Genomic DNA, 14,746 nt, shown 5'->3' on the forward strand with positions numbered 1-14,746 from the left:
GTCTTACAATCAATTAAGCTAGGTGACGAGTGACACCTATACGGTGTACAATACTCACGGATTAAAAAAAAAAGCATCGTTTCTTTTGGTATATAACAAGTTCTATGAGAAATGGTCCGCTACAACCACGTAATGTCGCTGCAAATGTGGCAATTAAAGCTAACGTTTGGTCTGACTTGAATTTTCTAGTGAAAATTGCGCCGGCCTGACACGAACAGTGGACGCTGGAAAGGAAAGTACGTGCATTACTTAGCCCTGAATGTTAGCGTTCCCATCCAAGGGTAGTAATGTTGTAAGCTGTTCGATAAAACAGTGTCTGGAAACTGAAAAGAAAAATTCAATAAAAAAATAATGTCGAAAAGTCTCACTGTGTTCGAGGTCATGGCGCCGTACTTGTATTTTTTTTTTAATTTTGAGCAGGAGAAGAAGAGAAGGGGGGATGCCTCTTCCTCAAAGTATTCAGAGAAGAAGAAACACCCTCTGCCCCTGTAACATTAGGGCAGTGGCACCACAACCCTTTGGTGGCTAGCTCATTAACTCTTGGAAATTAATTACCTTTCTCAGACGGAGTGAGTGCACGTTTGTTTCGCGGCCGACTTCAGAGCACTCTGAACGAAAACGTGCGCATAGTTGCAACTCGCTCCTTCTCCGACTGTCCTTGTCCTCATCCTTCTCTTCCTTTTCTTTGTTTCGTGCAGGGCCTCTCGGAGATGCCATTGCGAGTCGACACGACATGCTTCGCACGAATGGTGAGTGGAGTTGGCGATCCTATAGGAGGATGTTTATCCAAGACACGCCGAAGAAAATTACTTCTGATTAGGTTCTGTTCTCAGACGTGTTATTTTTTTTCTTTATTTATTTCTATCGTTTTCGCTGCCACCGTTCACTTACATAGATCAATGTTTCGACGCATTGCACTAAATGGGCTTAAACGAAAAGTGTGGGTGGTCGCGCAGCATTTTCAAAACACAGACACACGCACACAAACACACAATAGAAGTTATGGTCCTATTAGTTTCGGTGTATGCAGTTACCAAAAAGCACCGCATAATCCATTTTTTAAAGCAAGATAGAACCCACGTGTTTGGACATCACTTATTTTTATCTGTCTTCATTCTTGTTTTGTTTTTGTTTTCAAATTTTTGAAAAGTATGCCTGTTTTAATATTTTTGTAATGTCAGTAATTGTGCACTTACTGCACACAACCAACACCAGTTATCACGTATGTAACGAAATGTTTTGTAGGACTTCATTAGGAGTGAAATCGCAAGACCATTTTCGGTGGAGGCGAAAATGCTGTAGGCCCGTGTGCTCAGATTTGGATGCACGTTAAAGAACCCCAGGTGGTCAGAATTTGCGGAGCCCTACACTACGGTGTCTCTCAGAACCATATGGTGGTTTTGGGTCCTTAAACCTAGCATATCAATCAATCAAGACCATATGACGCTTCAAGAAAATTATTTTGGGTGTGGTCTCATTGCGTATGCATCATTATTATTGAGGTCAAATCACTAAACTTGCAGCTCTCTCACACTCATTGACGTGAAATGTTTCTCCAATAATATCAATGGAAATATTATACTTATGTAATTTATGAAAAGGAGATCTCAGAGATCGCACTTCCCTCAAAACAAAAAAAAACGGTATAGCATACGAAACCATTGTGCGTAATGGTCCAAGTACCGTTCGCTGCAGTGCAGTCACTCCGCGGTAAACATACGCTAGCGTCGCGCGCTGCCTGGGTAGCTACATTGGATAACCGTGCAGGAATCAAATATAGAAAGCAAGGCACTCCTTATACGGCCTTATATTGCTCATGAGTCGACGAACTGTTAACTCGTTCTACTGCACTTCACAAAACTCGCAGTGTCCCTATGCATTCTTCTAAAGGCCTGATCACACGTACGCGTTGCAGTGTGTCAGCGCGTAGCTTTTCTGACGCGGCGCCGCGCCCTCTCCGTATGAAGAGAGAGGAGCTCGCGGCTACGCGAAGCTGCGCGCCATCTCTCTTCAAACGGATGGGCACCCTAAGACTACGCAGCTTCGCGTAGCCGTAGGGTGCACATCGAGGCACCGTACGGCTACGCGGAGCTGCGCGCCATCTCTCTTCAAACGGATAGGGATAAGAGAGAGAGGGCGCGATGCTACGTAGGGTGCACATCGAGGCACCGTACGACTACGCGAAGCTGCGCGCCATCTCTCTTCAAACGGATAGGGATAAAAGAGAGACGGTGCGATGCTACGTAGGGTGCACATCGAGACACCGTACGGCTACGCGAAGCTTCGCGCCATCTCTATTCAAACGGATAGGGATAAAAGAGAGACGGCGCGATGCTACGTAGGGTGCACATCGAGGCAACGTATGGCTACGCGAAGCTGCGCTCCATCTCTCCTCAAACGGATAGGGATAAAACAGAGACGGCGCGATGCTACGTAGGGTGCACATCGAGGCACCGTGCGGCTATGCGAAGCTGCGCGCCATCTCTCTTCAAACGGATAGGGATAAGAGAGAGAGGGCGCGATGCTACGTAGGGTGCACATCGAGGCACCGTACGGCTACGCGAAGCTGCGCGCCATCTCTCTTCAAACGGATAGGGATAAGAGAGAGAGGGCGCGATGCTACGTAGGGTGCACATCGAGGCACCGTACGGCTACGCGAAGCTGCGCGCCATCTCTCTTCAGAAGGATAGGAATAAGAGAGAGAGGGCGCGATGCCACGTAGGGTGCACATCGAGGCACCGTGCGGCTATGCGAAGCTGCGCGCCATCTCTCCTCAAACAGATAGGAATAAAAGAGAGACGGCGCGATGCTACGTAGGGTGCACATCGAGGCACCGTGCGGCTATGCGAAGCTGCGCGCCATCTCTCTTCAAACGGATAGGGATAAGAGAGAGAGGGCGCGATGCCACGTAGGGTGCACATCGAGGCACCGTACGGCTACGCGAAGCTGCGCGCCATCTCTCCTCAAACAGATAGGAATAAAAGAGAGACGGCGCGATGCTACGTAGGGTGCACATCGAGGCACCGTGCGGCTATGCGAAGCTGCGCGCCATCTCTCTTCAAACGGATAGGGATAAGAGAGAGAGGGCGCGATGCTACGTAGGGTGCACATCGAGGCACCGTATGGCTACGCGAAGCTGCGCGCCATCTCTCCTCAAACAGATAGGAATAAAAGAGAGACGGCGCGATGCTACGTAGGGTGCACATCGAGGCACCGTGCGGCTATGCGAAGCTGCGCGCCATCTCTCTTCAAACGGATAGGGATAAGAGAGAGAGGGCGCGATGCTACGTAGGGTGCACATCGAGGCACCGTACGGCTACGCGAAGCTTCGCGCCATCTCTATTCAAACGGATAGGGATAAAAGAGAGACGGCGCGATGCTACGTAGGGTGCACATCGAGGCAACGTATGGCTACGCGAAGCTGCGCTCCATCTCTCCTCAAACGGATAGGGATAAAACAGAGACGGCGCGATGCTACGTAGGGTGCACATCGAGGCACCGTGCGGCTATGCGAAGCTGCGCGCCATCTCTCTTCAAACGGATAGGGATAAGAGAGAGAGGGCGCGATGCTACGTAGGGTGCACATCGAGGCACCGTACGGCTACGCGAAGCTGCGCGCCATCTCTCTTCAGAAGGATAGGAATAAGAGAGAGAGGGCGCGATGCCACGTAGGGTGCACATCGAGGCACCGTGCGGCTATGCGAAGCTGCGCGCCATCTCTCTTCAAACGGATAGGAATAAGAGAGAGAGGGCGCGATGCCACGTAGGGTGCACATCGAGGCACCGTACGGCTACGCGAAGCTGCGCGCCATCTCTCCTCAAACAGATAGGAATAAAAGAGAGACGGCGCGATGCTACGTAGGGTGCACATCGAGGCACCGTGCGGCTATGCGAAGCTGCGCGCCATCTCTCTTCAAACGGATAGGGATAAGAGAGAGAGGGCGCGATGCTACGTAGGGTGCACATCGAGGCACCGTATGGCTACGCGAAGCTGCGCGCCATCTCTCTTCAGAAGGATAGGAATAAGAGAGAGAGGGCGCGATGCCACGTAGGGTGCACATCGAGGCACCGTACGGCTAAGCGAAGCTGCGCGCCATCTCTCTTCAAACGGATAGGGATAAGAGAGAGAGGGCGCGATGCTACGTAGGGTGCACATCGAGGCACAGTACGGCTACGCGAAGCTGCGCGCCATCTCTCTTCAGAAGGATAGGGATAAAAGAGAGGCGGTGCGATGCTACGTAGGGTGCACATCGAGGCACCGTGCGGCTATGCGAAGCTGCGCGCCATCTCTCTTCAAACGGATAGGGATAAGAGAGAGAGGGCGCGATGCTACGTAGGGTGCACATCGAGGCACCGTATGGCTACGCGAAGCTGCGCGCCATCTCTCTTCAGAAGGATAGGAATAAGAGAGAGAGGGCGCGATGCCACGTAGGGTGCACATCGAGGCACCGTGCGGCTATGCGAAGCTGCGCGCCATCTCTCTTCAAACGGATAGGAATAAGAGAGAGAGGGCGCGATGCCACGTAGGGTGCACATCGAGGCACCGTACGGCTACGCGAAGCTGCGCGCCATCTCTCCTCAAACAGATAGGAATAAAAGAGAGACGGCGCGATGCTACGTAGGGTGCACATCGAGGCACCGTATGGCTACGCGAAGCTGCGCGCCATCTCTCTTCAAACGGATAGGGATAAGAGAGAGAGGGCGCGATGCCACGTAGGGTGCACATCGAGGCACCGTACGGCTACGCGAAGCTGCGCGCCATCTCTCCTCAAACAGATAGGAATAAAAGAGAGACGGCGCGACGCTACGTAGGGTGCACATCGAGGCACCGTACGACTACGCGAAGCTGCGCGCCATCTCTCTTCAAACGGATAGGAATAAGAGAGAGAGGGCGCGATGCTACGTAGGGTGCACATCGAGGCACCGTGCGGCTATGCGAAGCTGCGCGCCATCTCTCTTCAAACGGATAGGAATAAGAGAGAGAGGGCGCGATGCTACGTAGGGTGCACATCGAGGCACCGTGCGGCTATGCGAAGCTGCGCGCCATCTCTCTTCAAACGGATAGGGATAAGAGAGAGACGGCGCGATGCTACGTAGGGTGCACATCGAGGCACCGTGCGGCTATGCGAAGCTGCGCGCCATCTCTCTTCAAACGGATAGGGATAAGAGAGAGAGGGCGCGATGCTACGTAGGGTGCACATCGAGGCACCGTATGGCTACGCGAAGCTGCGCGCCATCTCTCCTCAAACAGATAGGAATAAAAGAGAGACGGCGCGATGCTACGTAGGGTGCATATCGAGGCACCGTGCGGCTATGCGAAGCTGCGCGCCATCTCTCTTCAGAAGGATAGGAATAAGAGAGAGAGGGCGCGATGCCACGTAGGGTGCACATCGAGACACCGTACGGCTACGCGAAGCTTCGCGCCATCTCTATTCAAACGGATAGGGATAAAAGAGAGACGGCGCGATGCTACGTAGGGTGCACATCGAGGCAACGTATGGCTACGCGAAGCTGCGCTCCATCTCTCCTCAAACGGATAGGGATAAAACAGAGACGGCGCGATGCTACGTAGGGTGCACATCGAGGCACCGTGCGGCTATGCGAAGCTGCGCGCCATCTCTCTTCAAACGGATAGGGATAAGAGAGAGAGGGCGCGATGCTACGTAGGGTGCACATCGAGGCACCGTACGGCTACGCGAAGCTGCGCGCCATCTCTCTTCAGAAGGATAGGAATAAGAGAGAGAGGGCGCGATGCCACGTAGGGTGCACATCGAGGCACCGTGCGGCTATGCGAAGCTGCGCGCCATCTCTCTTCAAACGGATAGGAATAAGAGAGAGAGGGCGCGATGCCACGTAGGGTGCACATCGAGGCACCGTACGGCTACGCGAAGCTGCGCGCCATCTCTCCTCAAACAGATAGGAATAAAAGAGAGACGGCGCGATGCTACGTAGGGTGCACATCGAGGCACCGTGCGGCTATGCGAAGCTGCGCGCCATCTCTCTTCAAACGGATAGGAATAAGAGAGAGAGGGCGCGATGCCACGTAGGGTGCACATCGAGGCACCGTACGGCTACGCGAAGCTGCGCGCCATCTCTCCTCAAACGGATAGAGATAAAAGAGAGACGGCGCGATGCTACGTAGGGTGCACATCGAGGCAACGTATGGCTACGCGAAGCTGCGCGCCATCTCTCTTCAAACGGATAGGGATAAAACAGAGACGGCGCGATGCTACGTAGGGTGCACATCGAGGCACCGTGCGGCTATGCGAAGCTGCGCGCCATCTCTCTTCAAACGGATAGGGATAAGAGAGAGAGGGCGCGATGCTACGTAGGGTGCACATCGAGGCACCGTACGGCTACGCGAAGCTGCGCGCCATCTCTCTTCAGAAGGATAGGAATAAGAGAGAGAGGGTGCGATGCCACGTAGGGTGCACATCGAGGCACCGTACGGCTACGCGAAGCTTCGCGCCATCTCTCTTCAAACGGATAGGGATAAGAGAGAGAGGGCGCGATGCTACGTAGGGTGCACATCGAGGCACCGTATGGCTACGCGAAGCTGCGCGCCATCTCTCTTCAAACGGATAGGAATAAGAGAGAGAGGGCGCGATGCCACGTAGGGTGCACATCGAGGCACCGTACGGCTACGCGAAGCTGCGCGCCATCTCTCCTCAAACAGATAGGAATAAAAGAGAGACGGCGCGATGCTACGTAGGGTGCACATCGAGGCACCGTACGGCTACGCGAAGCTGCGCGCCATCTCTCCTCAAACAGATAGGAATAAAAGAGAGACGGCGCGATGCTACGTAGGGTGCACATCGAGGCACCGTGCGGCTATGCGAAGCTGCGCGCCATCTCTCTTCAAACGGATAGGGATAAAAGAGAGGCGGTGCGATGCTACGTAGGGTGCACATCGAGGCACCGTATGGCTACGCGAAGCTGCGCGCCATCTCTCTTCAAACGGATAGGGATAAGAGAGAGAGGGCGCGATGCTACGTAGGGTGCACATCGAGGCACCGTACGGCTAAGCGAAGCTGCGCGCCATCTCTCTTCAAACGGATAGGGATAAAAGAGAGACGGCGCGATGCTACGTAGGGTGCACATCGAGGCACCGTATGGCTACGCGAAGCTGCGCGCCATCTCTCTTCAAACGGATAGGGATAAGAGAGAGAGGGCGCGATGCTACGTAGGGTGCACATCGAGGCACCGTACGGCTAAGCGAAGCTGCGCGCCATCTCTCTTCAAACGGATAGGGATAAGAGAGAGAGGGCGCGATGCTACGTAGGGTGCACATCGAGGCACAGTACGGCTACGCGAAGCTGCGCGCCATCTCTCTTCAGAAGGATAGGGATAAAAGAGAGGCGGTGCGATGCTACGTAGGGTGCACATCGAGGCACCGTGCGGCTATGCGAAGCTGCGCGCCATCTCTCTTCAAACGGATAGGGATAAAAGAGAGACGGCGCGATGCTACGTAGGGTGCACATCGAGGCACCGTATGGCTACGCGAAGCTTCGCGCCATCTCCCTTCATACGGATAGGTATAACAGAGAGAGGGCGCGATGCTACATATGGTGCGCATCAATGCACCGTACGGCTATGTGAAGCTGCGCTCCATCTGCATAGAGAGAGGGCGCGGCGCCGCGTCAAAAAGCTACTCCCTGACAAGCTGCAACACGTACGTGTGCTCGCACCTTAAGGCGACTCGAATGCGAAATACATCTTAAGTCGATATATTGAACAAGTTGATTTGAGTGGCGCAAATGCTTCAAAAAGGCTGAAGAGAAACATGACGTGGAGTTATTGACGGACTCTTACTTGTAGACAAGCGAAAAGAGCAACTTTGTTAAACAGACATCGTGATTTTTGTTTCGCGTCCCATTGGTGCCACCTGTAACGTTGTTGCCTCTTTTCAAGCGCCAGAAGATGCACGAGTCTCGTGTGTTGTTTTTTTAAAGACGATAGTCTTTCTTGGGGACATTCGACGGAAAAATTTTGATCTGTCTGTCTGTCTGTAAATTTGTCTGTTTGTCCGCCCTAACGATACCTCAAACGGCATCAAACGGCCAACCCCATTCGCAGCGCCCACAATAATTGCTCAAGGCTCAGCGTTCATATTTCTGCGATTGTCAATTAAAAAAGCAATTATTGCGCATATCTGAGGCGCCGTAACAACACTTCGAAGTTTTGTATGTCTGTCTGCCTTTATACTTGAAGAGGCACACACAAGTAACTCTAAGGAATGTAGCGTTTATCGCGCTGCGCTGACAGTACAACGCGATGCTCAAAAAGGTGTTTCCAACGCTTTGCTACGACGTCACGGTGATAGGCACCTGTCCGTCGCTTTGCGTTCTGCACCTTATCACCTCCGAGACTGGCGCGCATCTTTTTCCGCGGGCTGCACGCCTTCGTTTTCAAAGATAACTGCCAGATGGCGCTTGTGTCTAACGTGCCTCGATGCACTCGTTCGTCCCCGCTACACGCTCGAGGCACTCTAACGCAGCGCCTCCAGAATACCCTTCACCAATTTTCTTGCGCAGAACATCAAATGAACGTTTTGTTCACTCTCTCCAGACGCAAGACTATAGTCTTTCGACTACATTTGCGGTCTAACATGCAGATTTTGAACCATTTTTTAATTGTCTTCTCTATTTGACCATTTCGCACAGCCGGAGGTCGCTTGCAAGTTGGCCGTACTCAGCGGTCGGTTTCGCTGGACGAAAAGCCTCACGTGGTGCACCCGATGTCAAAAGGTGAGTCATTACTCTTGTTTTGTGCATGTGCTTGAGGTAGTAGCAACACTAACAAACATTTCAGCTTTTCTACTTGCTGTCATGTAGGATATGAAAAATGGGTCACATTGAAAAAAAAGAGCAGTGGGAACTAGGAAGTGCAAAAGGAAATTCTTAATTAGTTTGTTCAGGTTCGCTTATACCTCGTGCTTAGAAATGTCACTCCACCGATTGTAAAACCATCAGATATTAAACTGAGCACCCGTATGCCGATACTGTCATAGTGATGCGCACACTTAACGGAGCCAAGACCGAACGGCTACAATTGTGAAGACTAGAAAGGCGAGACGACAGCAAAAGAACAAAGGCCGAAAAACGCGGCGACCGTGTAGCCACTATAAACTGTCGAAAGCACGCTGTTTTCGTACACTTTCTCAAAAGTCATCTTACGCTTCAGCGAAGATTTTGTTCGACAAAAAAAAAGATTAAAAAGAAGCACTGTTAAATTGTGTAGCCCAACAAAGATATAAGAAGAGAAATTTGGCCCTGTCTTCAACAAATCGTCAAAGAATTACAACACCTCTTCTTACATTTAAGAATCTACTACGCAAGTCTAATGTATATCACATATTATGGCAACGGGCTCGTGTTCTACTCGCCAAAACAAACTGCAGTGCAGACACTGAAGGCTGGCGTTCATTTCCTTCTAATTAACGGAGATGTATGGTATGCTTTTTTCCCCTCCACTCTGAAGATCCTGCGGCGAATTTACCTGAAAAGGAGCAAGTCATCAATACACCGAATGAAGGTAAGAATAATAGGTTCTCCGTGCTAAGACCTCTAATTCTTCTAATGAGCAGCTGTCAACAACAACTCAGCCAATATGTCATTTTTAATGATTGTGTCATAAGAGAAACGTTTATTAATAGTGTACACGGGTCGTATGTAGAATAATGGAAGTCGACAAAAAAAAAAAAGGCTCGGAAGTTTCCAATCTTTCAGAAATTGGAACACTCTCCAGTTTATGACGCACCAACGGATCTAAACGCTGTCTAATTGTATTGAAACCCACAGAGATTCACGTTTAATAAGCATGTTAGAAGTAAATGTATGGTAGTAACATGCGTTATCGGAACAAGAACTTGAGCTTGGTTTGGGCGAGCTGGTTCGTGCTAAATATCGTATGTACATGACCCACTGCCCTTCTGACCTGCCCACATGTCCTCTTTCGAGCGCAAACGTGTAACTTCTGCCTTTACAGGCGCAACCAACGAGTGGCGTGGCGCTAGTCAGCACCTGTTCGCTGACGTCCGCTTCAGCGTTCGTGTTTATATTTCGGCCAACAGAGTGCTCATATTGTGTAACTGTTATGCATAAATGCAGGATAATTTGGAAATGTATATGCTAGAAGTGATTCAGAAATTCTTTGCGATTGAATGGACGCGACACCACATGAGCTGTCCTACACTACGGACGTGTTGGACAGCCTGCATCCTACCCTCCCAGGCTTGCACTTCTCCTGACCGATCTACAAGCCTCCCGCATCTTGTGGAGGCTTGTACATCGGTCGGACGTGCAGGTGTGTTGATGACCTACTACGAGAACACACCACCCACCTGAGGGGGAAAAACCGGCAGCAATTTGGCAATTAATTGCGCTACGTGCGGGAGTGGCCCCTATTTCCAGCAGACTCGCATCCTTCACAGATTTCCGGATTCACGAGTTCAAGAAATCTACGAAGCCCTTTAAGTGCCTAATGTGGGTTAGCATGTGTCCGTGCACCCTCGACAGCATTAACAAGCAAGTAGATTAACTATCTGCATTGTTAAGTAGATGTATAGGGTATGGTGCGTGCATCTTTTCAATCACCCTTACATCCTGTCGTATGAAGAAGCATATTTATTCATGCTCGAACAATAAACGCATTTATAGTTCAGCGCTGGGTCCCGTCCGTTTTTTTTTTTCCTTCTATATTCTAGTTTTTCTTTCCCCGCGCTGTTTCGCACAAATAAAAAAATCCCTCAAAGCGAGCTTCTTCGCAACAACACTTTTCTTGCGGCAAAGTTAGCTTTCACACGGGCACGCACATGTGCATTTTCAAGAATATAGTTACCAATGCTACCATATAAAGATATCATTACCTGCGAAGTACGAAGAATGATTGAAAACCATCGCATCAGCATCCCTGAAACTTGTGTGCCAGTAAGGTTGAAGAAAGAAAAAACGAACATTCTGCAATATAAACAGTTGTATGCACGAAAGAAAGAAAGAGAGAAAGACAGAAAGAAGGAAAGAAAGAACGAAAGAAAGAAACAAAGAAAGAAAGAAATAAAGAAAGAAAGAAAGAAAGAAAGAAAGAAAGAAAGAAAGAAAGAAAGAAAGAAAGAAAGAAAGAAAGATTGGCAGATCCCACGTACAATGGGAATCGATGATATGCGAAGTACGAATGAGAAAGGTTAATATGACACTTTAAAATCAGGACAACGCTACCAGGTGGAGGGAAGTGATGCCTTACATGCCCTCCGTGTCATGATTATAATGTTTGGATGTGTCGTTTACCTTCGTCATCTATTAACGTCACGTGATACCGAATTTAGTATATGTGGAGTTATCGAAACGACTGCGAGCACGCTATGAGCGTGGTATGTTGTCATGTTCTTACAGGACACGCGTGTCAGGATTCTCATGTTTGCACCAGTCATATACCTTCGTCATCCATTGACGTCACTTAACACCAAATTTGGTATATCTGGAGCTAGCAAAACGGCCGCGCGCGCATCATGAAGGGCCCAATATACTCCTCTGTAGCAATGACGCGCGCGTGCGCTGGGCAAAGCGACGCTACGTTAGCAAAACGCGAGCACTCTATAGTCTGACGCCAGGCGCGACCATCGCGATCAGCGTCCGTCGGTGCGGCCTGACGGCAACCGGCGCGAAATTCGACATGCTGTGCCCATGCGTTACCGAGACAACACTGCGTCTCCCTCTTTTGGTGATGGAAGGACGCCGGACGTCCTCAAAACGCGCATGCGTTAAAGCAACGCAGCGTGGCGCATGCTTGCGAGTATACGGCGGGACCGGCGCCTGGCGTCGCAACGCCAGCGTGATGCGTCGAAACGAATGCCGGCGAGCATGCGCACTGCGTCACGTCAAAATGTATTGGCGCCTTGACTGTGGCATGTAGTCATGTTCTCACATGACACACAACTCATGATTATTCTTTGCACCAGTCACATACCTTTGTCATCCATTGACGTCACGTAATACCAAATTTGTCAACTGTGAAGCTAGTGAAACGGCAGCGAGCGCATCATGAGTGTGACACGTAGTCATGTTGTTACATGACACGCATGTCGTGATTATCATGTTTGTATATGTCATTTACCTATGTCGTCCGTTCGCGTAGCGTAATACCGAGTTTGGTACATGGGAAGCTAGCAAAACGGCCGCGAGCACATCATGAGCGTAGCATGTAGTAATGTTGTTACATGACACGCATCTCATGTTTATCGTGCTTGCAACAGTATTGTACCTTCGTCATCCATTCACGCCCGTAATACCAAATTTGGTATAAGTGAAGCTAGCAGAACGGCCGCCAGCGCTTATTAGCGTGGCATGTAGTCAAGTTGTTACATGACACGCATCTCACGAGTATCATGTTTGCACTAGTCACATACCTTCGTCATCTATTACCGTACCGTAATACCAAACTTGGTATATTTGACGCTAGAGAAACGGCCGCGAGCGCATCATGAGCATGGTATGTCATCTTTTTGTTACATGACACGCATGTCATGATTTTCATGTTAGGTTCAGTCGCTTGTGTTCGCCATGCGTTCACGTCATACCATACTAGTTTTGCAACATGCCATGTGAACGAAACCACCGCAAGAGCTGCAGAGCCATGAAATGTAAATCATGACATTCATGACATACATGTCATAATTGTCATGTTATGACTAGTCACATATGTTCTTCATACAGTCATGTTACGCCAAACCAAGTTTGGTATCGATGTCAGTATCAAAACGACTAAGAGAGCTAAAAGTCGTAGGCGGATAGATAGATAGATAGATAGATAGATAGTTAGATAGATAGATAGATAGATAGATAGATAGATAGATAGATAGATAGATAGATAGATAGATAGATAGATAGATAGATAGATAGATAGATAGATAGATAGATAGATAGATAGATAGATAGATAGATAGATAGATAGATAGAAGGAAAGAAAGATAGAAGGAAAGAAAGAAAGAAGGAAAGAAAGAAAGAAAGAAGGAAAGGAAGAAAGAAGGAAAGAAAGAAAGAAAGAAAGAAAGAAAGAGAGAGAGAAAGAAAGAAAGAAAGAAAGAAAGAAAGAAAGAAAGAAAGAAAGAAAGAAAGAAAGAAAGAAAGAAAGAAAGAAAGAAAGAAACTGTAAAACTAAAGCTATTTTTACAGCCCTCTAACGCGTGAGAGTATGAACAGTTCCTACTTGAGGAATCCAATAAGACTCAGTGAATGTATTCCAGTATGTTAGAGGTGTGCAAAAACATTACCCTTTCTGAAATGAAATTGTACTTTTTTTGCGATTTACAGGTTCCCTACGAGACCCTCAATCGAGATACCAGCTGCCGCAAACTGTCAGCTCACCAAGTAAGGCGAAAATTTCGCTCATCGCAATTGATTTTCGTGGACGGTAGTTATCTCGTCCTAACTGGACGCCTGACTTCACCGCCACTCAACCATCATCACTCACGCGAACGTATGCTGACAGAGCGTAGTATACTGAATTGCAATGCAATCGAATTTACTGTTTTGGGTCTAGAGGCGACCTCTTGTGACATTTGTTGCGAACAAGGTTGTTACTGCTAAAGAAAATCGCGGAGAGTTTCGTATTTACCTCATCATTAAAAGTTTCACCCATCGCTGTCCAATAAAACCTACGTCACAGTCACATATTAATCTACGTGAAGTAGCTGTGCGCTTAGGCAACTCCTTAGACACTACTGATCAACAAATAGGCATCCAGATCAAGTCAACTGAAATGCATTTTTTTTTACGTAAGTGCATATGCATTTGCAGATTTTCTATAGCCTTTGTGGGGATATACCTGAATGGTGCCTCGTGTGTTTCTGATTTCGAAAGTCACTGACTTGTGTCCCATAAGAGAAGTCGGAACGGTAGTCATGGCTGTGTTTTCAGAACCCCCGGAACAAAATGAACCCAAGCCCCAGGTGGTGAACTTGAGCGACGAGCAAGTCAACAACTTGGCCGAGAAACCTCAGATCGTTTTTGGCTCGGAGAGAGGTACGATCAAGCAGTGGCTGCGATTTTAAATTTGAGCAGTGCGTAAAGTAACAAACTTTAAAGAAAAGCTCGATATACTCAGTTTAATTACTCTTTCAATCAAAACTTTTCATTTAATACTATAAAAGGCCTATGTTTGTATTTTTATTACTTTTGACATTCGATCAACCAATGCAGCACCGTAACAGAACCAAGAGATTATCGCCTACGCCCCCCTTTTTTCAGATCCCACTCACAACACGGATGAAAAGACCCAAGTCGTCAATCTCCAGAACGGTTGATGCATTTTCTGATCCTTTTCGCACAACACATTTGTAAACAGCCAGCAAGTTTTCGAAAAAAAACTAAAAGTAATATCATTACAGTATCGTGTATAGGCATTAAAGGATAATGAAACCACATGAATCTGCGTAGCATAATAGACTAACACTTTTATCGAAATCTGACAGCAGTTTTCCAAAATTTATCTTGAGAACGCAAACATTATTAAATAAATTTTTGTGTTAGTTCTTTTCATGCTTACGATAACTAAAAAGCTGTGAGCATAGACGTGAAAACAAAAGTAAGCAGACACGATTTCGCCACTTTATAGGACTAGAACATAGGTCACAAAGAAAAATAACTAAACAGGTAATTTCGTAACAATGCAACACATGAAGAAGTAGCGTATAGTAAAACTATTGCGTAAGCATACCTTGCTACTAATCCCTACTTTTAGGCACGTAGCC

The 14,746-nt window shown here is 48.6% G+C and overlaps 1 protein-coding gene across 3 annotated transcripts in view; it reads left to right on the top strand.

Annotated features, from left to right (window-relative positions):
- The window catches only part of LOC119161423 (uncharacterized), a 247,530-nt gene that overhangs the window by 174,217 nt on the left and 58,567 nt on the right, over positions 1-14,746 (top strand). For 2 of the 3 annotated variants that reach the window (XM_075889565.1, XM_075889566.1), the window contains exons 2-7: positions 699-749; positions 8,664-8,747; positions 9,481-9,534; positions 13,308-13,364; positions 13,914-14,018; positions 14,244-14,294. In XM_075889565.1, the coding sequence (XP_075745680.1) occupies positions 699-749; positions 8,664-8,747; positions 9,481-9,534; positions 13,308-13,364; positions 13,914-14,018; positions 14,244-14,294 (402 nt within the window). The remainder of the gene's footprint in view (positions 1-698; positions 750-8,663; positions 8,748-9,480; positions 9,535-13,307; positions 13,365-13,913; positions 14,019-14,243; positions 14,295-14,746) is intronic. The other variant, XM_075889567.1, reaches the window with a different exon arrangement.

This window comes from Rhipicephalus microplus, chromosome 3 (assembly GCF_043290135.1).
Source record: "Rhipicephalus microplus isolate Deutch F79 chromosome 3, USDA_Rmic, whole genome shotgun sequence".
In the NCBI taxonomy this organism is placed as follows: Eukaryota; Metazoa; Arthropoda; class Arachnida; order Ixodida; family Ixodidae; genus Rhipicephalus; species Rhipicephalus microplus.